The following is a 27371-nucleotide window of genomic DNA, read 5'->3' on the forward strand; positions in this document are numbered from 1 at the left end:
GAATTCTTCATCACACAAAAAGCAAAATTTTACCCTATTTCTTGGATAATAAAATATAACCAAGAATGATTCATCATGGATGAGGGCATCCCAGTAATTGAAGCAGGCCTAGTAAAAACCAGTAAAACAGACTAGGGGGGAGGGGGGTTACCCTTCCTCAGGAAAATTGTCAAAAATTTAATATTTCTGCTACCTTGAGCCCAGTTGCAAGCTACTTCCTGTCTTGAAACTAACCAAAATCATTTCCATTTCATTAGTATGCCTTCCATCATTTGAAACCAAGAAGCAGCCAATAAAACCATAAAATCCTCAGTTACTATTTTAAACCAAACGCTAGGTCAGGAGTTTGCTTATCCTGTCATGCACCGTGCACACTAGCTGCACAGACCCATTAAGTCTAGGCCAAAATTTATCGCTTGCAGCATATTTGAGAAAGCTGTGCTTAAAGTATAGATGTGTGTGATTAGCATTGGCATCAGTAACATAGATCTTTGTAAGAGATAGTGAATGGGTTAAGTGATATTGAAGGATCACACAATTTTTCTGTAGTGTTTGCCCTATTTCATTTTTTTTTTTTTTTTTTTTAATCTTTCATAGATTTGTGGGACAAAGGTTATTCCTATAATTATCCACTGTAGCATTTTCCACATAAAAGTTAATAAGGCATAGCCAGGTAACAGCCTTTTTCCATTTCAGCTGTTCCAAAGTTTTTGGGCACAAAAGTGCTCCAAAACTATGATCTGACAACATTAATACCCTACATTGACTGGAAGCCGTTCTTTGATGTATGGCAGCTTCGCGGCAAGTACCCTAACCGTGGCTACCCAAAGATTTTCAAGGATGCTACTGTAGGTAAGTTTTCATTTAACACTCACTCTCCAAAGTCCCAAAATCAAAATTGTGTCTACATTTAAAAAAAAAAAATTATTTTTTCTCATCAATTAAGAGTAAATTTTACTGGTGGTAATACTAAACACAAATCCCATTAGTACTTGTAAAGATATAGAGACGTGAACTTGAAGGTTGGTGACCTGCTGACAGCAACATTGGTGATCGTTTCTATTTTGTATTTTGTACTTTTTACTGGACTTGTCACCTTTTACTATATCTTACATAATTTTCTTATTACAGCCTTTAGTACACTTAGTGTTGTCCATATACAGCCTCTCCTCACATAACGATGGAATTCCGTTCCTAAGACCACGTTGGTAGTGGGTTTGTGTCAACCATCTTTGATATTGTTTTATTGCCACCTTTGCACCATTTATAACATTTCTGGTATATTCTTAAATGTGTATACAGTAATGTACTGTATATTGTAATAAACAGAATAGAGGAAATCAGCTGTAATATACAATATTTAGGCATGCACGCTGGTCAGAGAGCCTGTTGTAAGTCCAAGGCATTGGTAAACAAGTACGCTGCTAAGTGAGGAGAGGCTGTATTTTAAATTCCTAAGAATAATAATAATAATTTCTAAACCACTTGACAGGTGAAGAAGCAAAACGTGTTTTTGAGGATGCACAAAAGCTTTTGTCAAGAATCATCTCAGATGGATCACTGAGAGCTCGAGGTGTTGTTGGCTTGTACCCCGCTAACAGTGTGGAGGATGACATAGAGTTGTACAGTGATGAGTCAAGATCACAAGTTATTGCCACATTGTTTGGCTTAAGACAGCAGGTACTCTTGATGTTTGAAAGTTTTGAGTATATATTTCATTTGCCAAGAGCTTATGAGAATATTAATGGTATGGCAGCTGCTTGTAATCATCCAAGTGTATTAAGCAGAGGCCTCCTAAGCCTCTGCTTAATACACAGTATTAATGACTTGGTAAAATATCAAATACAGCAATACCTTGCATAGTACAGTTTTGAACAGTATGGATTTTGATATAATACTTTTTATAACTTTAATAATAGAAATTTTATTTAACTGCATTACGCCCCAGTATTGGACTGCTGCTGTGTACTGGTGTACTGAGCGGAAAATCCAAGGGCTCTTGAATCCTATTCAAAAATTGCTCTTGCTGTTATTTGACGGTCAAATAAGAAGACTGGGTAATGAAACATTTGTTTGCTTGAAGATTGGTTTGCAAATTATTTTTGTCCTGCAGTTGAACATTATTGCAAAAATAATGACCTGGATTTAAAGATTTTGTTGTTATTGGACAATGCATAAGGTCATCCTACTTCTCTTTCTGACTGGAATGAAAATGTCAGTGTAATTTTCCTGTCACCGAACACTTCATTATTGCAGCCAATGGATCAGGGTGTCGTTGCTACATTTTAGGCCTATTATTTAAGACATACCTTTGCACAAGCCATAAAAGTAACAATGGGAGAAAATGCCATAAGTTTAAATGTATTTTGGAAAGATTACAGTATCCGAAATGCAACTGGTAACATAAAAGAATCGTGGCTTGAAGTAACTGTGAGCAACATGAGAGCTGTTTGGCAATTTCTTTTACTGCATTGTTCCAATGATTTTGCCAGTTTTAAATACCATATTGAAACTGTGAAAACATGCAGCTTGGGAAAGATCTCAGATTAGAAACTTTGGATTATGAAAATGTGTGTCAGTGCATTGACTTGCAATCTGATGACTTTGGTGATACAACATTTGTGGAAATGGATCAGCAACATTTAATACAAAGAAGAAAATGCTGTGCCCATGAAAGAATTTGCATTGGATGAATTTCTTTCTTCTTCTTTCAACAAACCAGCTGTATCCTACCAAGGCAGGGTGGCCCCAAAAAAAAGTAGTTATTTTTTTTTTAACTTTAGTAATATATACAGGAGAAGGGGTATACTGCTCCCTTGCTCCCTGCATTTTAGCTGCCTCTTACAACTTGCATGACTTACGGAGGAAGAATTCTGTTCCACTTCCCCATGGAGATAGGAAATAAACCAGAACAAAAACTAGTAAGAAAATAGAAGTAAATGCAGAGGGGTATGTATATATATGCTAGTACATGCATGTGTGGTGTGATCTAAGTGTAAACAGAGGTAGCAAGATGTATCTGAAATCTTGCATGTTTATGAGACAGAAAAAAGAAACCAACAATCCTACCATCAGCAACTCACCTGACTATGCTTGTATAAATTTGCTTGTTGTTCATCCCTGTGTATTGACTGCAGAAGCCTGTCTGCAGGCGAAATGTCTCTATAAACTTCTCTCTACAATTGTCTTTTTCACCACCTGTCAGCTTTGTTCCATTTGTCTCCATCCAAATTGTGTTCATTATTTGGAATATTCCTAAAATATATTAGATATTAGACATAATGTTTTGCCCAGAATCAGTTGTGAGTGGGAGCCCTCAGGTAGGCAAAGTATGCTGCATTGATTGCTGGTGAGCAGCCAACTATAATAGCTTCCACCAGCATAGAACACCATGAATAGTCAGCTTCATTCACCAGAGGGGTTGCATTTCAAGCTGTCTTGTGATGTATAGTGGGGAGTCCAAGTTGAGGGATAATGGGAGAAAGAGGAGGGTTTTTGCATCACTGTGGACATTCTTTATCATAGAGGCTTCAATTTGGGAAGCTTTGTGGTAAGCAAGGTACCATGCCCATGTCACCCTGTCCTCTTGGTGATATTTATTACTTAGGTTCATGAATCATTCTCATGTTTTCTTTTTTATATTTTTGCAGGCAGTGAAGGAGAGTCATGATCCATTCTGCTGCATGTCAGACTTCATTGCTCCTAAAGAGTCTGGCATTAAGGATTACATTGGCATGTTCGCTGTAACGGCAGGTTTTGGGGTAGATGAATTGTGTGCCAAGTTAGTATTATTTGGATTTATCCCCTGCTTCTTACTTCCTTAATGTTAATAAATTTTTATTGAGTGTTTCTTCATTTAAGTTGTCAGTATAATCATTTCTTTATTTTCCTCTATAATACAGTGGACCCTCAGCTAACAATATTAATCCGTTCCAGAGAGCTCATCGTTAAATGAAATTATCGTTAGCTGAATTAATTTTTCCCATAAGAAATAATGGAAATCAAATTAATCCGTTCCTGACACCCCAAAGTATGAAAAAAAAGTTTACCACATGAAATAGACATTTTCTTATAGAAAAAAAGAGGAAGACATGCACAGTTACTACTGTACTAAATAAAGAATACATGACACTTACCTTTATTGAAGATCTGGTGATGATTGATGGGATGGGAGGAGGGGAGATGATGGATGTTATTAATTTTTGGAAGGGGGAATCCCCTTCCATGAGGACTTGAGGTAGCAAGTTCTTTTCCGGGGTTACTTCCCTTCTTCTTTTAATGCCACTAGGACCCAGCTTGAGAGTCACTGGACCTCTGTTGCACAACAAATCTGTCCATAGAGCTCTGTACCTCACGTTCCTTTAAGATTTGCCTAAAGTGGTTCACAACAGTGTCATTGTAATAGTCACCAGCACGGCTTGCAATAGCTGTGTTAGGGTGATTTTCATCCATAAAGGTTTGCAGTTCAACCCACTTTGTACACATTTCCTTAATCTTTGAAGTAGGCAACTTCAATTTCTCTCTCCCCTCCTCTGAAGCAATTTCCTCAGGTCTGGCCTCATGCTGGTGCAGATGCTCTTGCAGCTCATCAGTGGTTAGTTCTTCATCGTCCTCCTCCACCAACTCTTCCACATCCTCCCCACTAACCTCCAGCCCCAAGGGCTTCCCCAATGCCACAATAGATTCCACAACTGGCATAGGCTTCACAGGGTTAGTCCCAAACCCTTCAAAATTCCTCTCTTCTACACATTCTGGCCACAGTTTCCTCCAAGCAGAGTTCAGGGTCTTCTTAGTCACTCCCACCCAAGCTTTACCTATAAGGTTTATGCAATTAAGGATACTAAAGTGATCTTTCCAAAACTCTCTTTGGGTCAGTTGAGTGTCTGTGGTCACTTCAAAGCACTTTTGAAACATAGCTTTTGTGTAGAGTTTTTTGAAGTTTGAAATGACCTGCTGGTGCATGGGCTGCAGGAGAGGAGTGGTATTAGGAGGCAGAAACTTGACCTTGATGAAGCTCATGTCTCCAGAAATTCACTCTGCCAAATCTGAAGGATGACCAGGAGCATTGTCTAATTCCAGGAGGCACTTAAGCTCCAATTTAGTTTCCAAGAAGTAATTTTTCACAGTGGGGCCAAATACATAGTGAAACCAGTCATAGAAAAAGTCCTTAGTGACCCATGCCTTACTGTTTGCCCTCCACATCACACACAAATTAGCCTTGACGACAATGTTTTTCCTGAACACTCTGGGAGTTTCAGAGTGATACACAAGTAGAGGCTTCACTCTGCAATCCCTACTTGCATTACTACACAACTGTAAGGTTAGCCTGTCTTTCATAGGCTTGTGTCCTGGGAGTGCTTTTTCCTCCTGTGTAATGTAGGTCCTGTTTGGCATTTTCTTCCAAAACAGGCCTGTTTCATCACAATTAAACACTTGTTCAGGTTTCAATCCTTCAGCCTCTATGTAGTCCTTGAATTCGTGCACATATTTTTCAGCCACTTTTTGATCAAAACTGGCAGCCTCACCATGCCTTATCACACTGTGTATGCCACTATGATTCTTAAATCTCTCAAACCAACCTTTGTTGGCCTTAAAATCACTCACCTCACCACTAGTTCCAGGCATTTTTTTAATGAAATCATGCAACTTCCTAGCCTTTTCACATATGATCGCTTGAGAGATGCTATCTTCTGATATCTGTTTTTCGTTTATCCACACCAATAACAGTCTCTCAACATCTTCGAGTACTTGCGATCTCTGTTTCGAAAACATACTTGCAGCTTTTGCAACAACAGCTTCCTTGATTGCTTTTTTGTTGGCCAAGATAGTAGCAATGGTTGATTGAGGTTTGGTATACAACCTTTCCAGCTCTGAGACACACACTCCACTTTCGTACTTTGCAATTCTCTTTATTCAATTCCATACTAATTCTCACTCTTTTTACCATAGGGTTGGCACTAGAAGCTTTCTTGGGGCCCGTGGTAACTTATTTTGCAGTTTTTTTTTTTTTTTTTTTTTTTTAAACAAGTCGGCCGTCTCCCACCGAGGCAGGGTGACCCAAAAAAAAAAGAAAATCCCCAAAAAGAAAATACTTTCATCATCATTCAACACTGTCACCACACTCACACATTATCACTGTTTTTGCAGAGGTGCTCAGAATACAACAGTTTAGAAGCATACACATATAAAGATACACAACATATCCCTCCAAACTGCCAATATCCCAAACCCCTCCTTTAAAGTGCAGGCATTGTACTTCCCATTTCCAGGACTCAAGTCCGACTATATGAAAATAACCGGTTTCCCTGAATCCCTTCACTAAATATTACCCTGCTCACACTCCAACAGATCGTCAGGTCCCAAGTACCATTCGTCTCATTTCTCTCCTATCTAACACGCTCACGCACGCTTGCTGGAAGTCCAAGCCCCTTGCCCACAAAACCTCCTTTACCCCCTCTCTCCAACCCTTTCGAGGACGACCCCTACTCCTCTTTCCTTCCCCTATAGATTTATATGCTTTCCATGTCATTCTACTTTGATCCATTCTCTCTAAATGACCAATCCACCTCAACAAACCCTCTTCTGCCCTCTGACTAATACTTTTATTAACTCCACACCTTCTCCTAATTTCCACACTCCGAATTTTCTGCATAATATTTACACCACACATTGCCCTTAAACAGGACATCTCCACTGCCTCCAACCGTCTCCTCGCTGCTGCATTTACCACCCAAGCTTCACACCCATATAAGAGTGTTGGTACTACTATACTTTCATACATTCCCTTCTTTGCCTCCATAGATAACGTTTTTTGACTCCACATATACCTCAACGCACCACTCGCCTTTTTTCCCTCATCAATTCTATGATTAACCTCATCCTTCATAAATCCATCCGCCGACACGTCAACTCCCAAGTATCTGAAAACATTCACTTCTTCCATACTCCTCCTCCCCAATTTGATATCCAATTTTTCTTTATCTAAATCATTTGACACCCTCATCACCTTAATCTTTTCTATGTTCACTTTCAACTTTCTACCTTTACACACATTCCCAAACTCATCCACTAACCTTTGCAATTTTTCTTTAGAATCTCCCATAAGCACAGTATCATCAGCAAAAAGTAACTGTGTCAATTCCCATTTTGAATTTGATTCCCCATAATTTAATCCCACCCCTCTCCCAAACACCCTAGCATTTACTTCCTTTACTACCCCATCTATAAATATATTAAACAACCATGGTGACATTACACATCCCTGTCTAAGACCTACTTTTACCGGGAAGTAGTCTCCCTCTCTTCTACACACCCTAACCTGAGCCTCACTATCCTCATAAAAACTCTTTACAGCATTTAATAACTTACCAGCTATTATATATATATATATTCATACATACATACATCTAGGTTTTTCTCCTTTTTCTAAATAGCTCTTGTTCTTCTTTATTTCTTCTATTGTCCATGGGGAAGTGGAAAAGAATCTTTCCTCCGCAAGCCATGCGTGTCGTATGAGGCAACTAAAATGCCAAGAGCGATGGGCTAGTAACACCTTCTCCTGTAGACATTTACTAAAAAGGAGAAGAACAAAAACTTTATAAAACTGGGATGCTTGATTGTGCGTGGATGTAGTGCGGATGACAATAAACAGATGATTGCTGATGTTATGAATGAAAAGAAGTTGGATGTCCTGGCCCTAAGCGAAACAAAGCTGAAAGGGGTAGGGGAGTTTCGGTGGGGGGAAATAAATGGGATTAAATCTGGAGTATCTGAGAGAGTTAGAGCTAAGGAAGGGGTAGCAGTAATGTTGAAGGATCAGTTATGGAAGGAGAAAAGAGAATATGAATGTGTAAATTCAAGGATTATGTGGATTAAAGTAAAGGTTGGATGCAAAAAGTGGGTCATAATAAGTGTGTATGCACCTGGAGAAGAGAAGAATGTAGAGGAGAGAGAGAGATTTTGGGAGATGTTAAGTGAATGTATAGGAACCTTTGAACCAAGTGAGAGAGTACTTGTGGTAGGGGACCTTAATGCTAAAGTAGAAGAAACTTTTAGAGAGGGTGTGGTAGGTAAGTTTGGGGTGCCAGGTGTAAATGATAATGGGAGCCCTTTGATTGAACTTTGTATAGATAGGGGTTTAGTTATAGGTAATACAGTGGTCCCTCGTTTTTCGTAATTAATCTGTTCCTAGAGCCGTTACTATAAACGAAATTTACGATTTACGAATCAATTTTCCCCATAAGAAATAATGTAAATACAATTAAACCATTCCTGACACCCAGAAGTATTAAAACAAAAAATTTTTTTACATGAAATATACATGTAGTACATAAACAATACAATGTGAAATGATGAATGAAACATTAACAGCATAACACTTACCTTTATTGGAGATTCTTCTTAGTGTATGGGAGACTGGAGGAGGAGAGAGAGTGGATTGTTTATAGTTTGGAAGGGGAATCCCCTTCCAGCAACACCTCAGGTACCAATTGCTCTTCTGGGGTTGCTTCTCTTCTCTGTTTCTTAATGCCACTAGGACCACCTTGAGAGTCAATGGAGTCCTGTCTCACAAAATAACTGTGGAGAGAGCTCTGTTTCTGGCGTCTCTTTAACATTTCCCTAAAATGGCCCAAGACTTTGTCACTGTACATGTTGCCAATATGGCTTGCAACAACCTTGTTAGGGTGATGTTTCTCCATAAAGCTTTCCATCTTACCCCACATAGTAAAAATCTCTTTAATTTCTGAAGAAGGCACCTTCTTCCATCTCTCTTCCTCCTCCTCTGCAGCAAGATTCTGAGCTGCGATCTGTTGCTGTTCCTGCTGAAGCTCTTGCAGCTCTTCAGTGGTGAGCTCTTCGTTGTGGTCTTCCACCAATTTTTCCACATCCTCCAAACTCACATCCAACCCCATGGAACTCCCCAGTGCCACAATTGATTTTACAACAGACATAGGCTCATTAGGGTCAGTCCCAAACCCTTCAAAATCCCTCTTGTCGACACAATCTGGCCACAATTTTCTCCAGGCAGAGTTCAAAGTCCTGGTAGTCACTCCCTCCCAAGCCATACCTATAAGGATTATGCAGTGGAGGATGCTGAAGTGTTCTCTCCAAAATTCCCTTAGGGTCAAGTGAGTGTCTGTGGTCACAGTCAAGCACCTGTGAAACATTGCTTTTGTGTAGAGTTTTTTAAAGTTTGCAGTGACCTGCTGGTCCATGGGCTGGAGGAGAAGAGTGGTATTCGGGGGCAAGAACTTTACTGTGATGAACCCAAACTCCTTGAAAATTAGGTCATCCAAGTTTGGAGGATGAGCAGGTGCATTGTCCATTACTAACAGGCACTTGAGATCCAATTTCTTTTCCAGGAGATACTCCTTCACACTAGGGCCAAACACTTCATTGAACCACTCAACGAAAATTTCCCTCGTGACCCATGCCTTACTATTAGATTTCCAAAACACACACAATTTACTCTTCATAACATTGTTTTTCCTGAACACTGGGATTTTCAGAATGGTACACTAGTAATGGCTTCACTTTGAAATCCCCACTAGCATTAGCACAGAACATTAGCGTCAGCCTGTCTTTCATAGGCTTGTGTCCTGGCATTGCCTTTTCCTCTTGTGTAATGAAGGTCCTCTTTGGCATTTTCTTCCAAAAAAGGCCTGTTTTATCACAATTGAACACTTGTTCTGGTTTCAGTCCTTCAGCCTTTATGTACTCCTGGAATTCATGCACATATTTTTCAGCCGCCTTGTGGTCCGAACTGGCAGCCTCACCATGCCTTCACTGTGTATGCCATTACGGTTCTTAAATCTCTCAAACCAGCCTTTGCTGGCCTTAAATTCACCCACATCACCACTATTTGCAGGCAATTTCTTTACCAAATTTTCATGCAACTGCCTAGCCTTTTCACAAATAATCGAAGTCATAAGAGTATCTCCTGCTAATTGTTTCTCATTTATCCACACTGATAATAACTTCTCAACCTCTTCAAGTGCTGGTGATCTCATTTTTGTCAGCATAGTTACCCCCTTTGCAACAACAGCATCCTTGATTTCCTTTTTCTTGGCCACTATGGAACATAAGGTTGTGTAGGGTTTCTTATACATCCTGGACAGTTCGGCCACACTTGTACCACTTTCATATTGTTCAATGATGGTTTTCTTAAATTCAATCATATTTCTCACCTTCTTTACCACAGAATTGGCACTAGGAGCTTTCTTTGGAGCCATGGTAGCTTATTTAGTACTTGCAAGCACTAAAATAAATGGAATATTATGAAATATTTTGCTGGAGCACGTGAGGGGACCTTCGCTCACTGGTAAACAATGCCAGACTGGCTGCCGCCCCGGCTCACGCCTTGGGTACGCGTCCCGGACGAACTACGACTCGCGAGTCAACCTATGAAAAGCGAGTCCATGTTTATACGAAAATACCCCTATGATTGGCGAAATTTACGATTGCCGGGAACTACGAAAAGCTGGGGACTACTGTACATATTTTAAGAAAAAGAGGATAAATAAGTATACAAGATATGATGTAGGGCGAAATGAAAGTAGTTTGCTGGATAATGTATTGGTAGATAAAAGACTGTTGAGTAGACTTCAGGATGTACATGTTTATAGAGGGGCCACAGATATATCAGATCACTTTTTAGTTGTAGCTACACTGAGAGTAAAAGGTAAATGGGATACAAAGAGAATAGAAGCATCAGGGAAGAGAGAGGTGAAGGTTTATAAACTAAAAGAGGAGGCAGTTAGGGTAAGATATAAACAGCTATTGGAGGATAGATGGGCTAATGAGAGCATAGGCAATGGGGTCGAAGAGGTATGGGGTAGGTTTAAAAATGTAGTGTTAGTGTTCAGCAGAAGTTTGTGGTTACAGGAAAGTGGGTGCAGGAGGGAAGAGGAGCGATTGGTGGAATGATGATGTAAAGAGAGTAGTAAGGGAGAAAAAGTTAGCATATGAGAAGTTTTTACAAAGTAGAAGTGATGCAAGGAGGGAAGAGTATATGGAGAAAAAGAGAGAGGTTAAGAGAGTGGTGAAGCAATGTAAAAAGAGAGCAAATGAGAGTGGGTGAGATGTTATCAACAAATTTTGTTGAAAATAAGAAAAAGTTTTGGAGTGAGATTAACAAGTTAAGGAAGCCTAGAGAACAAATGGATTTGTCAGTTAAAAATAGGAGAGGAGAGTTATTAAATGGAGAGTTAGAGGTATTGGGAAGATGGAAGGAATATTTTGAGGAATTGTTAAATGTTGATGAAGATAGGGAAGCTGTGATTTCGTGTATAGGGCAAGGAGGAATAACATCTTGTAGGAGTGAGGAAGAGCCAGTTGTGAGTGTGGGGGAAGTTCGTGAGGCAGTAGGTAAAATGAAAGGGGGTAAGGCAGCCGGGATTGATGGGATAAAGATAGAAATGTTAAAAGCAGGTGGGGATATAGTTTTGGAGTGGTTGGTGCTATTATTTAATAAATGTATGGAAGAGGGTAAGGTACCTAGGGGGATAAGTCTGTTGAGAATACCTGGTAAAGTGTATGGTAGAGTTATTATTGAAAGAATTAAGAGTAAGACGGAGAATAGGATAGCAGATGAACAAGGAGGCTTTAGGAAAGGTAGGGGGTGTGTGGACCAGGTGTTTACAGGGAAACATATAAGTGAACAGTATTTAGATAAGGCTAAAGAGGTTTTTGTGGCATTTATGGATTTGGAAAAGGCGTATGACAGGGTGGATAGGGAAGCAATGTGGCAGATGTTGCAGGTGTATGGTGTAGGAGGTAGGTTACTGAAAGCAGTGAAGAGTTCTTACAAGGATAGTGAGGCTCAAGTTAGAGTATGTAGGAAAGGGGGAGATTATTTCCCAGTAAAAGTAGGCCTTAGACAAGGATGTGTGATGTCACCATGGTTGTTTAATGTATTTATAGATGGGGTTGTAAGAGAAGTAAATGCGAGTGTCTTGGCAAGAGGCGTGGAGTTAAAAGGTAAAGAATCACACATAAAGTGGGAGTTGTCACAGTTGCTCTTTGCTGATGACACTGTGCTCTTGGGAGATTCTGAAGAGAGAAGTTGCAGAGATTGGTGGATGAATTTGGTAGGGTATGCAAAAGAAGAAAATTAAAAGTGAATGCAGGAAAGAGTAAGGTTATGAGCATAACAAAAAGATTAGGTGATGAAAGATTGGATATCAGATTGGAGGGAGAGAGTATGGTGGAGGTGAATGTATTCAGATATTTGGGAGTGGACATGTCAGCAGATGGGTCTATGAAAGATGAGGTGAATCATAGAATTGATCAGGGGAAAAGGGTGAGTGGTGCACTTAGAAGTCTGTGGAGACAAAGAACTTTGTCCTTGGAGGCAAAGAGGGGAATGTATGAGAGTATAGTTTTACCAACGCTCTTATATGGGTGTGAAGCATGGGTGATGAATGTTGCAGCGAGGAGAAGGCTGGAGGCAGTGGAGATGTCATGTCTGAGGGCAATGTTTGGTGTGAATATAATGCAGAGAATTCGTAGTTTGGAAGTTAGGAGGAGGTGCGGGATTACCAAAACTGTTGTCCAGAGGGCTGAGGAAGGGTTGTTGAGGTGGTTCGGACATGTAGAGAGAATGGAGCGAAACAGAATGACTTCAAGAGCGTATCAGTCTGTAGTGGAAGGAAGGCGGGGTAGGGGTCGGCCTAGGAAAGGTTGGAGGGAGGGGGTAAAGGAGGTTTTGTGTGCGAAGGGCTTGGACTTCCAGGAGGCATGCATGAGCGTGTTTGATAGGAGTGAATGGAGACAAATGGTTTTTAATACTTGACGTGCTGTTGGAGTGTGAGCAAAGTAACATTTATGAAGGGGTTCAGGGAAACCGGCAGGCCGGACTTGAGTCCTGGAGATGGGAAGCACAGTGCCTGCACTCTGAAGGAGGGGTGTTAATGTTGCAGTTTAAAAACTGTAGTGTAAAGCACCCTTCTGGCAAGACAGTGATGGAGCGAATGATGGTGAAAGTTTTTCTTTTTCGGGCCACCTTGCCTTGGTGGAAATCGGCCAGTGTGTTAATAAAAAAAAAAAAATTCATTGTAACAAACCTGTGCAAGAAATTTTTTTGTAAAACAAATATATTTTTAAATAACAAAAAAGGCACAATACCGTGACTGGAACAACACACAAATAAACCGCTTTGACTTTGTAAATGGTCCAAGTCGGACCGAAACATCGTTGTAAACTCCTCTCTTCTGTGTGCGGGTTATTTGTGTAAATATATTTTTATCACGTTTATGCAATAATTAAATTAAATATTTCTGCCACCCTGCCTCGGTGGGAGACGGCCGACTTGTTGAAAAAAACAAAAAAAAATTTCTGCCATTTTTATATGTTTAATTTAAAAAAAATTTTTATAGTTTTCAGAAAGACTTAGATGATTACAGTATAATTTTGGTGAAAGCTATTGGCGACAGATTAGCAGAAGCCTTTGCTGAAGAACTCCATGAGAGAGTGAGGAAGGAATTGTGGGGCTATGCCAGTGAGGAGTACCTGCAAGCTAATGACTTGCACAGACTCAGATATCAGGTAGGATGGCTCGTATATCATCATCATTGTCATGAATTATACCTTAATACAGTGGAACCTCAATTTTCATATGCCCTTGTTTGTATGTAAAACTGTGTTTTTTTTTTTTTTTTTTTACCAAACGACCATCTCCCACCGAGGCAGGGTGACCCAAAACGAAAGAAAATCCCCAAAAAGAAAATACTTTCATCATCATTCAACACTTTCACCTCACTTACACATAATCACTGTTTTTGCAGAGGTGCCCAGAATACAACAGTTTAGAAGTATATATACCTACCATCCGACTTACGACCTGCTCGACTTACAACCACTCGACTTACGACCGTGTTTTTTATGCCAAATTTCTGGGAAATAAACAACTATTTGTGTTGTACACAGTGTTTATCCTAAACCTTACAGTATAAAATACAGTACTAACAGCATAAAAAGTAAAGTAAAATGTGAAATACCAAAATAAAATAATAAAATAAAGTCATTACAAAAATGTGATGTTGATATTCAGTAGTAAAGTTCGACTTACGACTATTTCAACTTGCGACCGGTTTCTCGGAACCGAACTCGGTCGTAAGTCGGATGGTAGGTGTACATATAAAGATACACACATATTCCTCCAAACTGCCAATATCCCAAACCCCTCCTTTAACCCTTAAACGGTCCAAACAAATCGGCGTTCAAATTCGTAGTGCTACAAAAGTAGATCTACTTTTTTTTACATATTTTCAAATATAACAAAAAAAAATGTAGATAAAAGCTTTTTTACACGTTTTCAAATGTAAAACAAAAAAGAAGATCTACATTTTTTTACATACTTTCAGATGTTGAAAAAACGTATATATACGTTTGGACCATTTAAGGGTTAAAGGGCAGGCATTGTATTTCCCATTTCCAGGACTCAAGTCCGGCTATATGAAATAACCGGTTTCCCTGAATCCCTTCACTAAATATTACCCTGCTCACACTCCAACAGCTTGTCAGGGGCTGGAAGTCCAAGCCCTTCGCCCACAAAACCTCCTTTACCTCCTCCCTTCAACCCTACAAAATGTATTTTTGGTTAATATTTTTGGGTGTCTGGAATGGATTAATTGGATTTACATTATTTCTTATGGGAAATATTAACAAAAAATACATTTTATAGAGAATAACTATAGTTTTACGTACAAACTAGGGCATATGAAAACCGAGATTCCACTGTACCATACTTAGGTGGATTTTTTTTTTTATATATATAAGCGGCTGTCTTCTGCCAACACAGGGTGATCCGAAGAAGAAAGCATTCACCATCATTTACACAACTGCTGTCTTGCTAGTTGTGTGCTGACATCACAGTTTAGATTGCCCTCTGACTCCAACATCCCCCACCCCTCCTTCAGTGTGTAGGCTCTCCCATTCCCACCTCCAGGACTAAAGTCCAGCTACCAATAACCCTGAATCCCTTCTTAAAAGCTACATAGCTCACTCCATCAGCAAATCCAATAAAAAGTGCTTGTCCCCATTTACACCTATTGAACATACTCGCACAGAACTGCTGAATGCTCAAACCCCTAACACTAAGCTTCTTTTGTCCCCTTCCTCCCTCCAACCATTCCTGGGACAGCCCTTACCCTTCCTACCCTCCACCCCAGATTTATATACCCTCATCATCATCCTATCCCTTTCCATCATCTCTCAATGCCCACACCACAACCCCTATGGGTAGATATCATCAATGTAGAGGGAAAATTCCTAGGAATCCACCTTGACAGTAGCCTTAAATTCCAGACCCATATACAAATTTCCAAGAAAATCTCTAAGACGGTAGGCATACTATCAAAGATACGGTACTATGTTCCACAATCAGCTCTCATTACACTGTATCACTCGCTTATCTACCCTTATCTCACCTATGGAATTTGCATGGGGATCAACAACATTAAGTCACCTAAGACCACTAATAGCCCAGCAAAAGGCTGCAGTCAGAATGATAACAAATTCCCACTCCAGACAGCATACTCCACCAATATTCAAAAGTCTAAAACTACTCACCGTAAAGAACATCCATGCATATTCTTGCGCCTACTACTTACATATAACACTACACTCAAACATAAACCCTTCACTCAAATTTCTCCTCACTAACCTTAATAGGATGCACGACCATAACACAAGGCACAGATCACTTTTTGATGTACCCTGTGTCCACATCATACAATGTAAGAACTCTATGCACATAAAGGGGCCCCAAAATTTGGAATTCATTACCAGTAAATACTAAGTAACCCGGTCTGAACATCAATTTAAGACTTTTCCTAAAAACCATCTACTCACCCTAAACTAAATATTCAATACTCAGTACTTAAATTTGCCAAAAGATCTCCCAATTACCTAAATCTTAACGCTTCAAAATTTAAATGCCCAAAGTCCATACATAATGTTACACTATAGAATAAATACCTGCACAAAATTATACTGCCGTACACCATATTGTAGCACTCTCATACTGTAAACTACTTTCTCCAACGCTCAACATTATATTCCAGTATTATAACTTAAATATTGATATACACAACCTACAAAATACTTAAAAATTATCCCAATGTAATATCTCCAGATTGTAACTTGAGTTAACTTACTGTCTCCTTTAAATAAAAACAGATGTACAACTTAAACAAACTATGATCAATTTCTGTAGTATTAAGTAGTATGTAAGCCATTAATTTAGTCTGCCCATAATGCCGTGGCATGATAGTGGCTCTCTTTGCACTGAAACTCATTATTGTAACTACAGAATCTCAATGTAAACTTGTAAAGAAATAAAAATTGTATTGTACTGTTTTGTATTGTATAATGGTGTCCCGTAAGATATTTGTGTGCCATGATTACTGAAAGTGAAAGAAGATGTACAAGTTATGGTGGTTAAGTCAAGTCATTTCAGTGATTAGGTAACAGGTATTTAAAATTTATGAATGTAAGTGGTTTTCTTCTAAATTTAAGTTTCATTAATGCATTTTTTGACCATTATAATTCATGAATGGGTAAAATTTGTCTAAATACATACTTTTTCTTGTTTATAATGTTCTCTTGCAACAAAATACAGTGTCATGTTTTAAAAAGCATTTATTTCTCTTAATATTTCTCTACAGTCACTTCTGATGATTGTAACAAGTGAAAAAAATTTCATCTGCCACTTTCAGTGGGCATGGTAGCACCATCCAGGCAGGTATGGTTCTGCATAGAGTAGAAATGTCATGCTAACTCTTATATGGTTGTAGGATGTTTCTCTTGATTGTGGAATCAAATCTTTACCTCACTATTATGACAATCATTGATTTTTGTAAATAGTTTAATTTTTTGTCAAGGGGATTCGGCCTGCTCCTGGATATCCAACTCAACCAGACCACCAGGAAAAATTAACCATGTGGGACATTATGAAAGTAGAGGAACAAACAGGAATTACTCTGACAGAAGCACTTGCGATGATCCCTGCAGCTTCAGTTTCAGGACTCTATTTTGCAAATCCTAAGAGCCATTACTTCTCTGTAGGAAAAATAGAGAAGGATCAGGTATGTTGTACCCTAAAATATTCTGGTGAATTGTCAGTTTGAGTGTACAGTAGTTGTACAGTTTTTTCCACTGAAATTTACAGTACTGATAATTAGCAAAGAAAATTATCTAAGAATGGAACAAAACAGAATGACTTCAAGAGTGTATAAATCTGTAGTGGAGGGAAGGCGGGGTAGGTGTCGGCCTAGGAAAGGTTGGAGGGAGGGGGTAAAGGAGGTTTTGTGTGCGAGGGGCTGGGACTTCCAGCAGGCATGCGTGAGCGTGTTTGATAGGAGTGAATGGAGGCAAATGGTTTTTAATACTTGACATGCTGTTGGAGTGTGAACAAAATAACATTTATGAAAGGATTCAGGGAAACCGGCAGGCCAGACTTAAGTCCTGGAGATGGGAAGTACAGTGTCTGCACCCTGAAGGAGGGGTGTTAATGTTGCAGTTTCATAACTGTTATGTAAAGCACCCCTCTGGCAAGACAGTGATGGAGTGAATGATGATGAAAGTTTTTTCTTTTTCAGGCCACCCTGCCTTGGTGGGAATCAGCCGATGTATTAATAAAAAAAAAAATTATCTAAGTAAAAATGCAATAGACCAAAAAAAACAACATTTGCAAAGTACTGTAAATGCAGTGTAATTAATCTACTGTGTAAGCAACAGCATGTTGATTGAAACCTATTGTTTTATTTGTTGTCCTACCCTATGATTAAATCATTAATATTCTGATTCAAGCTAAATCAGTAATTATATTGCAGTAAGACTCAATCTTTGCAAAAAAGTGTTTTAAACTCAAACTCTTTATGTGTTCTCACCAATTTGAGAAATGTTACTCTTAAATGGTTAAATGTAATAAAACATTTGATTTTATTTGTAAAAAATAAAATTGTCTAATATCAGAAAAGTAAACAAACCATGCATGTATACTGTAATACAGAGTTAACCATACTTTTTGCATGTGCCTACCTGTATTAACTTTTGACTTCTTAAAATACTGTGTATATTATGGCCCACTATAGATATATATTCTGACTCCTAAGTATCTTTACCTAATGTTAAAAAAAAAATAATTTCAATTAATTTATTAACATGTCAGCCGTTTACCACCGAGGCAGGGCGACCCAAAAAGAAAGAAAAAACTTTCATCATCATTCAACTCTTTCACCATCACTCATACATAATCACTGTCTTTGCAGAGGCGCTCAGATACAACAGTTTAGACATCCCTGCAAACCGCCAGTATCCCAAACCCCACCTTTAGCCCTTAAGCTGTCCAAACGTAGATCTACATTTGTATCGGTAGTGCTCCAAACGTAGATCTATGTTTTGTTTTTCCTGCCTCCAAATTTGGCACAATTGGTCTGAGATGCTTGGGCAGTATAGAATGAGTCTTAACACTCGCTGTGCACAGTATTAAAAAAATTTGGGACTGCTTAATACCTTATGGGAGCACCAGTTCAGTTGAGCACCAGCTAGAGCAAATAGTGTGGCAAACACCAGGGATTCACTGATGTCATATCATATTAACACTTCCCTTTTAAGAGAAGAGTGATGTTGATCCAAAGTTTAGTGGCTTTGAGATGGATGTGGCCACAAGTGATAGAGGAAATGTCAAACACCTCGAGTTCTGAAACATGTGAGAAAATAATTGTTTTGGAAGACCTAAAGTAGAAGAAATTGTTGTAGAGGGCATAGTAAATAAGTTTGGGGTGCCAGGGGTAAATGATAATGGGACCTTTAATTGAATTTTGCATAGAAAAGGGGTTTGGTAATAAGTAATAGGTATTGTAAGAAAGAGGAGCATACGAGATATGATAAAGGGCATAATGACAGCAGTTTATTTAGTAGATACAAGGTCAGTGGGTGAACTTCTGGATGTGCATGTTTTTTAGAGGGGCAAGAGATATATCAGGTCATTATTTAGTTGTGGCTACAGTGAGAGTAAGAGATAGAGGGGGTAAAAGGAGAATGTCATCAGTGAATAAGAGAGAAGTGAAAGTTATAAACTTGAGTAGGAAGAAGTTAGGGTAAGATATAAGGAACTGTTGGGACAAAGACGGGCTAGTGACAGTATAGGTAATGGGGAGGAGACCGAAGAGGTATGGGGTAGATTTGAGAATGCATTGTTAGCATGTGCAGCAGAAGTTTGTGAATATAGGAGGGTGAGTGCAGGAGGTAACATGAACAATTGGTAAGCCAGAAAAAGTTAGCAAATGAGAGGTTTTTGCAAAGAAAAGATATAAGGAGGGTGGTGTATATGAAGAGTAAAAGTGTGGTTAAGAGAGTGGTGAGGGAATGTAAAAAAGCAAATAGTGGGTGAGGTTTTGGCAACAAATTTTGCTGAAAATAAGAAAAAAAAAATTTTTTTTGGAGTGATATTAATAAGTTGAGAAAGCCTAGGGAATGAATAGACTCAACACTTGTGTTTTTTTATTAGATGGGAAGGTGGAGGGGATATTTTGAGGAGCTGTTAAATGTTGAAGAGAGGGAGGCAGTGATTTCATGCATTAGTCAGGGAGGTATAACATCTTTTAGGAGTGAGGAAGGGCCAGATGCGAACATGGGGAAGGTATGTGAGGCAGTGGGTAGAATGAGAGATGTTAAAGCAGCTGGGATTGACAGATAGACATGTTCAAAGCAGGTGGGCAATTTCTTGTGGTCAGTTGATAGATACTTTGCTAGTATGCCTTCCGTTCTAAGAATTTTGTCAAATTGAGCAATGGAATTCTTAAAATAGGACTCAACATGGGCAAAATTGCATCTGCAGAAATTGCACCCAGACTGCTAACTTTGTGCTTTCATAATTCCATAAGGTTTTCCATCAAATTTCATATTTTGGTGCCATTACCTTCAGAAAAAGATTCTCTACCATTTCAGATTATTTTCTAAATGCCAATACTGGGATCACTTTTAATTTTGGGACTTCTGACAGTGAAGGGGTTAAAACTGTGTTTTATGAATAGGTGTATTATTATTATTACAAATGAAACTAAGTTCTAAACCCACTAGGGTCATGAATAGGTGTAGGTTTAGAAAAAATGTTTCTAACAAGCCTCTTCAGTTTCAAGTCATAAAAGTTGATTCTAGTTAAATTAGCTTGTGAGGTAATATCATATCAGTTGAAGAGATTGGTTTATTGTCCTCAGCTGAGCAGTTATTATAATAGCTTGACATAATATCTGGCCAATTTACTTTCCATGTAGATTATGAATTTAGAATCGTATAATGAAATGGTGAAAGGGAAAACAAGGGATAAAACATGTGAAAAATGGTTTTTGTGATGTTTTGAAGTGAATAGAATTTATAAGAATTAGTTCTATAATGCAGAAAAACATGTAAATCTAAATACAAATAAACACTAATTTCATTAAATTGCAGATTATGAACTACGCTCAAAGACGAGGTGCTGACATCATGCAGGTTGAAAGGTGGTTGGCCACAAACCTGTCCTATGATCCATCAGAAGAGTGAATTGCAGGTGATGGTTGTTCACACATCTTAGTCAATCAGAAGAGTTGGTGATAAAAATGATTGACTTTCAAACCTGTCCTATGATTATCAGAAGAGCTGAGGTGGCAGGGCAGAAATAATTTTTGATGTGTATTGTGTTTGAATATTGTTAACAATACAAGAGATACAGAGCTTTGAGCTGAACTGGAAAAGCTTGTAATTTAAAAAAAATATATTTTTTTAAATGTTAACCTACAGTTACTGTGTATAGAAATTGTAATTTAAAATTGTATTTTTTTTTTTTCATAATTTGAAGCTCTACCTGAAATCCATTATTTATTTTGAAATAAATATTAAGGTTTTTGCCTCCTTTTGTATTGTGGTTATTGCATTTATTATTATAATCAAGGGGAAAGCACTAAACCCATAGGATTATACAGGACCTGTGGGGGGGATGGAAGGTATTCAGGGAACTGGAGCACAGAGCCAGTTCCCTAGATCAAGAGCCCATCACCAGCATCAAGGAACCTTCCTTGAGGGGTGGTTATTGCAAATCAGTAGGGAAAAGGGGGGGGGGGGAAAGCCATGCAACAATCTCCAAGTACATAATTGGAATTGAGTAGCCCAAACTCTACATAGAGAGCACTTAAGCATCAAAGCACACCCATTGAAGAGATTTGGATGTGTAATTTTGTAGCCATGTCCCATGGTTTTTGTTGCTTTCTTGGTTAAGAACCTATTCTTATGAGAGATAGGAGACTCAGAATTTTAGCAAATCTGCATATGGTAATTAAAAAGCAGTGTCTATAAAAGACGAACATCATAGGTGGTGGTCAGGTAAGGAAGCATGTCTGGGTGTTGACTAAGTTCTCTGGTGACTGGGACTGAAGAAGCCACTAGCTGGCAAAATATTTCCAGGCTGAGGGACTGATTACCTCAAACTTATCTTTTACCATTATTATACGTGTTGGACTGAAGCCACCACTGACTGGTGAAACTTTTCCCGAAATATCCCTAAATTCATACTGTTCAGTAACTGTATGGTTCCTACATCTCTGAACAGGATAGTCAAATTTGTCTTCTGTTTGTTGAATATTCTGGAAGCCTTGCTGAGGGGCTCTTGATTTAGGGAATTGGATCTGTGCTCCAGTTCCCCGAATTAAGCCTGAATGCCTTCCACATCCCCCCCCCCCCAGGCGCTGTATAATCCTCCAGGTTTAGCGCTTCCCCCTTGATTATAATAATAATAATGGAAGCCTTGCTTAACCTCCCTGAAAGCTGCTTACCATAGTTGTCTGAACCTCCTTAAAATTCTCTCTTCCCATCTTCCTTTAGGAAGCTGGTAGACTAGCCTTCACCTTCATTTGGCCCTCATCTGAACCACACTACAGTGACCAGTAATATTCTTCAACCATCCCTGCTACTATTTCTAAACTATCCCATTCATCATGGGTTACATGTGTTTAAGCTTTTCTACCATCCATGGCACTGTATGACCCATGTGGGTTTAGAGCTTAGTTTAGATTTTAATAATAGCCACAGTCGAGAACCTATATGCAGAAGCAAATGCCCCAATCTTAGTAAGATTGACATGGTACCCATTGTCTTAAATTTTGTCCACTTCCATGATCTTCCACATTGAACGATAACAGAAGTTATTATTATTATTTTTTTTTTATTTATTATCACACTGGCCGATTCCCACCAAGGCAGGGTGGCCCGAAAAAGAAAAACTTTCACCATCATTCACTCCATCACTGTCTTGCCAGAAGGGTGCTTTACACTACAGTTTTTAAACTGCAACATTAACACCCCTCCTTCAGAGTGCAGGCACTGTACTTCCCATCTCCAGGACTCAAGTCCGGCCTGCCGGTTTCCCTGAACCCCTTCATAAATGTTACTTTGCTCACACTCCAACAGCATGTCAAGTATTAAAAACCATTTGTCTCCATTCACTCCTATCAAACACGCTCACGCATGCCTACTGGAAGTCCAAGCCCCTCGCACACAAAACCTCCTTTACCCCCTCCCAGGGTCATACAGTGCTGCAGGGTAGAGAGTATAACAAAAGTAGAGTTTGTGAGGAGTGCTAAAAGGGAAGCGGTAATTTCATGCACTGGCCAGGGAGGTATACCATCTTTTAGGAGTGAAGAACAGGATGTGAGTGTGGGGGAGGTGCGTGAGGCATTACGTAGAATGGAACTGATGGGATCATGACAGAAATGTTAAAAGCAGAGGGGGATATAGTGTTGGAGTGGTTGATATTTTTATTTAATAAATATATGAAAGAGGGGAAGGTACTTAAGGATTGGCAGAGAGCATGTATAGTCCCTTTATATAAAGGGAAGGGGGACAATAGAGATTGTAAAAATTATAGAGGAATAAGTTTACTGAGTATACCAGGAGAAGTGTATGGTAGGGTTATAATTGAAAGAATTAGAGGTAAGACAGAATGTAGGATTGCGGATGAGCAAGGAGGTTTCAGAGTGGGTAGGGGATGTGTAGATAAAGTGTTTACATTGAGGCATATATGTGAACAGTATTTAGATAAAGGTAGGGAAGTTTTTATTGCATTTATGGATTTAGAAAAGGCATATGACAGAGTGGATAGGGGAGCAATGTGGCAGATGTTGCAAGTACATTGTACTATGTGGAATAGGTGGTAAGTTACTAAATGCTGTAAAGAGTTTTTATGAGGATAGTGAGGCTCAGGTTAGGGTGTGTAGAGGAGAGGGAGACTACTTCCCAGTAAAAGTAGGTCTTAGACAGGGATGTGTAATGTCACCATGGTTGTTTAATATATTTATAGATGGGGTTGTAAAAGAAGTAAATGCTAGGGTGTTCGGGAGAGGGGTGGGATTAAATTATGGGGAATCAAATACAAAATGGGAATTGATACAGTTGCTTTTTGCTGATGATACCGTGCTTATGGGAGATTCTGAAGAAAAATTGCAAAGGTTAGTAGATGAGTTTGGGAGTGTGTGTAAAGGTAGAAAGTTGAAAGTGAACATAGAAAAGAGTAAGGTAATGAGGGTATCAAATGATTTAGATAAGAAAAATTGGATATCAAATTGGGGTGGAGGAGTATGGAAGAAGTGAATGTTTTCAGATACTCGGGAGTTGACGTGTCAGCGGATGGATTTATGAAGGATGAGGTTAATCATAGAATTGATGAGGGGAGAAAGGCGAGTGGTGCGTTGAGGTATATGTGGAGACAACGTTATCTATGGAGGCAAAGAAGGGAATGTATGAAAGTATAGTAGTACCAACACACTTACATGGGTGTGAAGCTTGAGTTGTGAATTCAGCAGCGAGGAGGCAGTGGAGATGTCCTGTCTAAGGGCAATGTGTGGTGTAAATATGCAGAAAATTCGGAGTGTGGAAATTAGGAGAAGGTGTGGAGTTAATAAAAGTATTAGAGGGCTGAAGAGGGGTTGTTGAGATGGTTTGGTCATTTAGAGAGAATGGATCAAAGTAGAATGACATGGAGAGCGTATAAATCTGTAGGGGAAGGAAGGTGGGGTAGGGGTCGTCCTCGAAAAGGTTGGAGGGAGGGGGTAAAGGAGGTTTTGTGGGCGAAGAGCTTGGACTTCCAGCAAGCGTGCGTGAGTGTGTTAGATAGGAGTGAATGGAGACAAATGGTATTTGGGACCTGAGGATCTGTTGGAGTGTGAGCAGAGTAATATTTAGTGAAGGAATTCACGGAAACCGGTTATTTTTATATAGCCAGACTTGAGTCCTGGAAATGGGAAGTACAATGCCTGCACTCTAAAGGAGGGGTTTGGGATATTAGCAGTTTGGAGGGATATGTTTGTGCATCTTTATAGGTATATGCTTCTAAGCTGTTGTGTTCTGAGCACCTCTGCAAAAACAGTGATTATCTGTGAGTGAGGTGAAAGTGTTGAATGACGATGAAAGTATTTTCTTTTTGGGGATTTTTTGTTTTTTTGGGTCACCCTGCCTCGGTGGGAGACGGCCGACTCGTTAAAAAAAAAAAAATTTAAACTCTCGAGTATTGGCCCAATGGGAAACAGTTAACAGCATTCTGGAGAGCCTGCTACTAGGTGATAGATAGCACCTGCACAAGCTATAGCGAAGTCATCAGCATTAAGTGACAACTAAATATTAGTTGGGAGAACAGAGGCCAGATTATAGCAGGAGAAAAAGTGGTGCTAAGAACACATCCCTGAGGGACACCCCTCAGCTTGGACAATGTCCAGGGAGAGCACATTCGCCTCAACACTGAACTCTCACGAAGTTTGAGGAAAAATGGCAGACTGCCTCAGAAACCTAAGGAATGAGCTTGGGCCAAGATGTTATATCTTCAAGTAGTGTTGTATGCTTTTTCCAAGATCAAAACTGTATAGTCCTTGTGGCTTAGCACTTCTTTTTGATTATAATAATAATAATAATAATCCAAGATCAAAAAGACTGCAATAACCAGGTTGTTACTAGCAAAGGCATTATGAACATTTGTATCTAAGTGAAGCAAGGGGTCAATAATGGAGCAATCCTCACGACATTGACTAGTGGAAAGACCATTGTGTCTAAATACTACAAACAGCTGTTTCCCCAGAAGTTTCATCACCTTGCAAACTGCACTGGCAAGAGCAATGGGACTATAATGTGAGGTATTTCCCAAAGTACCTGGTTTATGTAAAGGAAGAACAATGGCACATTTCCACAGCTGGAGAAGAACTCCCTGCAACCAAATTAGATTAAAAAGATGCAAGAGGACTGCAAGGGCAGATGGATGTAAATGCTGAAGCATACAAATATGAATGCCATCAGGCCCAGCTGCCAATGATTAGCAAGCAGAAATAGTTGACTAGTTGTAGAAGGTACATTACAAGACTTCTCTGCTAGTAGTAGTCTAAGGGCTGTAACACTTGCAGACTTGGAAGAAAGGAATGAGGGGCATAGATGGAGCCCAAGAGATGCACAATATAAATGAATGGTTCAGAGAACTGACAAGTTAATAAATTATGTGTGGAACACTTTGGTATCTTTAATGAGGAAACGCTTTGCCACAGTGACTTCATCAGTCCATACGAAGGAGAATGGTGAAGAACAGGAGTAGTTTGAGGTAATCAGTCCCTCAGCCTTAAGTCGATGTGGTCAGTCCATCAATCTTGAAAAGAATAAAGCGTATGTGCTGCATCTCCTGCCTATGGTATATGAGCTACTTCTCTGCACATACGCTTTATTCTTTTCAAGATTGATGGACTGACCACATCGACTTAAGGCTGAGGGACTGATTATCTCAAACTACTACTGTTCTTCACCATTCTCCTTTGTATGGACTGATGAAGCCACTGTGTGGCAAAAAGTTTCCTCATTAACGATGCTCAGATATGCACAAGATGATTTCCAATTTCCATGGCAACTTCAAGAGGGTGTGCAATGCTGACACCAGCAACCCTAAGAACAGGAGCCAGGTCTGAAAAGTATTAGCCTTTCAATTTCCGTAGTTTTTTCCAGACTGCACTCGAGAGAGACCCATAGTGATGGTAGAAAATCTCACCAACAGGTCCATTTAGTGAAGAGTGCATACAGCCACTTCTCCCAGGATATTAAGATGCTTGTTCTTTAGTTACAAAACAGTAATTGCAAACTTCAGAAGTGTGTGCATGGGGGTGGGCTTCCTGGGCCTCCCAGAGCCTCCTTTCCTAACGGAAGTGGTGGCATGGGGAAGGTTACTTGCAGGGTTTTTTTTTTTTTTTTTTTTTTTTTTTTTTTTTAAGGCTCGGGTCTAGATAGACTGTGGGTTGTCTTCCAGCCTCTTGGCATTATCCATCAGTGATCCCCTTGCCCTGGAGAGTGAGGACAAGTCTCCATATAAAGTATCTATCAACCCATTGTGTTCCACAGGAACAGCTGTAGACTATCAAAAGAAGAATCTTGCAATACAAAAGGGGATGAAAAGAGCATGACACCACCAACATGGACTGTAGGCTACCGAGAATTTTGCATTTTTGTATCGTTTGCCTGACTTGGTGGGTTGCCAGACAGCTAATTCACTTTACACGGTTGGAAAGGCGAGAAAAAAATGTTTGGTGCTCAGTCAGCAGCAGACTGTGCATTTCATAGCAAAGATTTTTTGGAGACTAATTGTGGGCGTGTTGGTTTGAATATTTTTTTTTGCGACAGTTTCAGCTTACAAGCATCATTGTACTATATGTTGAATTTAACAGTTGAGTGTGTAATGATCTTTTGAAAATATCTAAAAATATTTAAAATACTTCCCTGCCACAAACCTCATATCTGCATTGTTAATTATTAAAATTAGGTGTCAAGTACAACTGCTATTCTGTAATGCTGCATTTATGATTGTCTGCTAAAATGCAGTTTTAACAGTGTAAAATATGTCTTTAGAAAAGCACTCAACCCATGTTTGTACATACAGAAGAATTATTCCTTTATAATTTATTACTCTTAAAATATTAAAATTAATCAACTAGGTTTTTCACAAAGTGCTAAACCAATAAGTCACTAATGTATTGGGTACACATGAATTCAGCCTTAGACATTGCCTACATTTTTTTTTAAACACTTAAGTGTCCGAGTCAGTGCCTTAATACTTGACACTGGAATATAAGATACAATAGAATTTTTCATTAGGGCAATCCTTTTGAATGGCAGTGCTAGTGAGCCAAGGAATAAATCATCCCTCCCTTCCTTCCTTGAATGAAATCCAGTTATAGTACCACTCGTTCACCAGACACTGACCCTACATGTCAGTGCATTCCCATTACTGTGATGATTCAGTGTTGTAAAACAGAGTAACCAAGTTTAGTATTTTAAATACTTCACACCAGTACTAAACTGTTTATCTTTTTTTCTTT

The 27371-nt window shown here is 39.2% G+C and overlaps 1 protein-coding gene across 4 annotated transcripts in view; it reads left to right on the plus strand.

Annotated features, from left to right (window-relative positions):
• The window catches only part of LOC128693675 (methionine synthase-like), an 86187-nt gene extending 65410 nt beyond the window's left edge, over window positions 1–20777 (plus strand). Inside the window, exons 16-21 of one of the 4 annotated variants that reach the window (XM_070091065.1) lie at window positions 697–852; window positions 1493–1680; window positions 3651–3781; window positions 13377–13545; window positions 16668–16744; window positions 16884–16998. In XM_070091065.1, the coding sequence (XP_069947166.1) occupies window positions 697–852; window positions 1493–1680; window positions 3651–3781; window positions 13377–13545; window positions 16668–16730 (707 nt within the window). In that variant the 3' untranslated portion in view covers window positions 16731–16744; window positions 16884–16998. Of the gene's footprint in view, window positions 1–696; window positions 853–1492; window positions 1681–3650; window positions 3782–13376; window positions 13546–16667; window positions 16745–16883; window positions 17088–20454 lie in introns of those variants that run through there. The other 3 variants (XM_053783453.2, XM_070091066.1, XM_070091067.1) reach the window with 3 other exon arrangements.
• Window positions 20778–27371: the final 6594 nt, after the last annotated feature.

Source organism: Cherax quadricarinatus, chromosome 34 (assembly GCF_038502225.1).
Source record: "Cherax quadricarinatus isolate ZL_2023a chromosome 34, ASM3850222v1, whole genome shotgun sequence".
In the NCBI taxonomy this organism is placed as follows: domain Eukaryota; kingdom Metazoa; phylum Arthropoda; class Malacostraca; order Decapoda; family Parastacidae; genus Cherax; species Cherax quadricarinatus.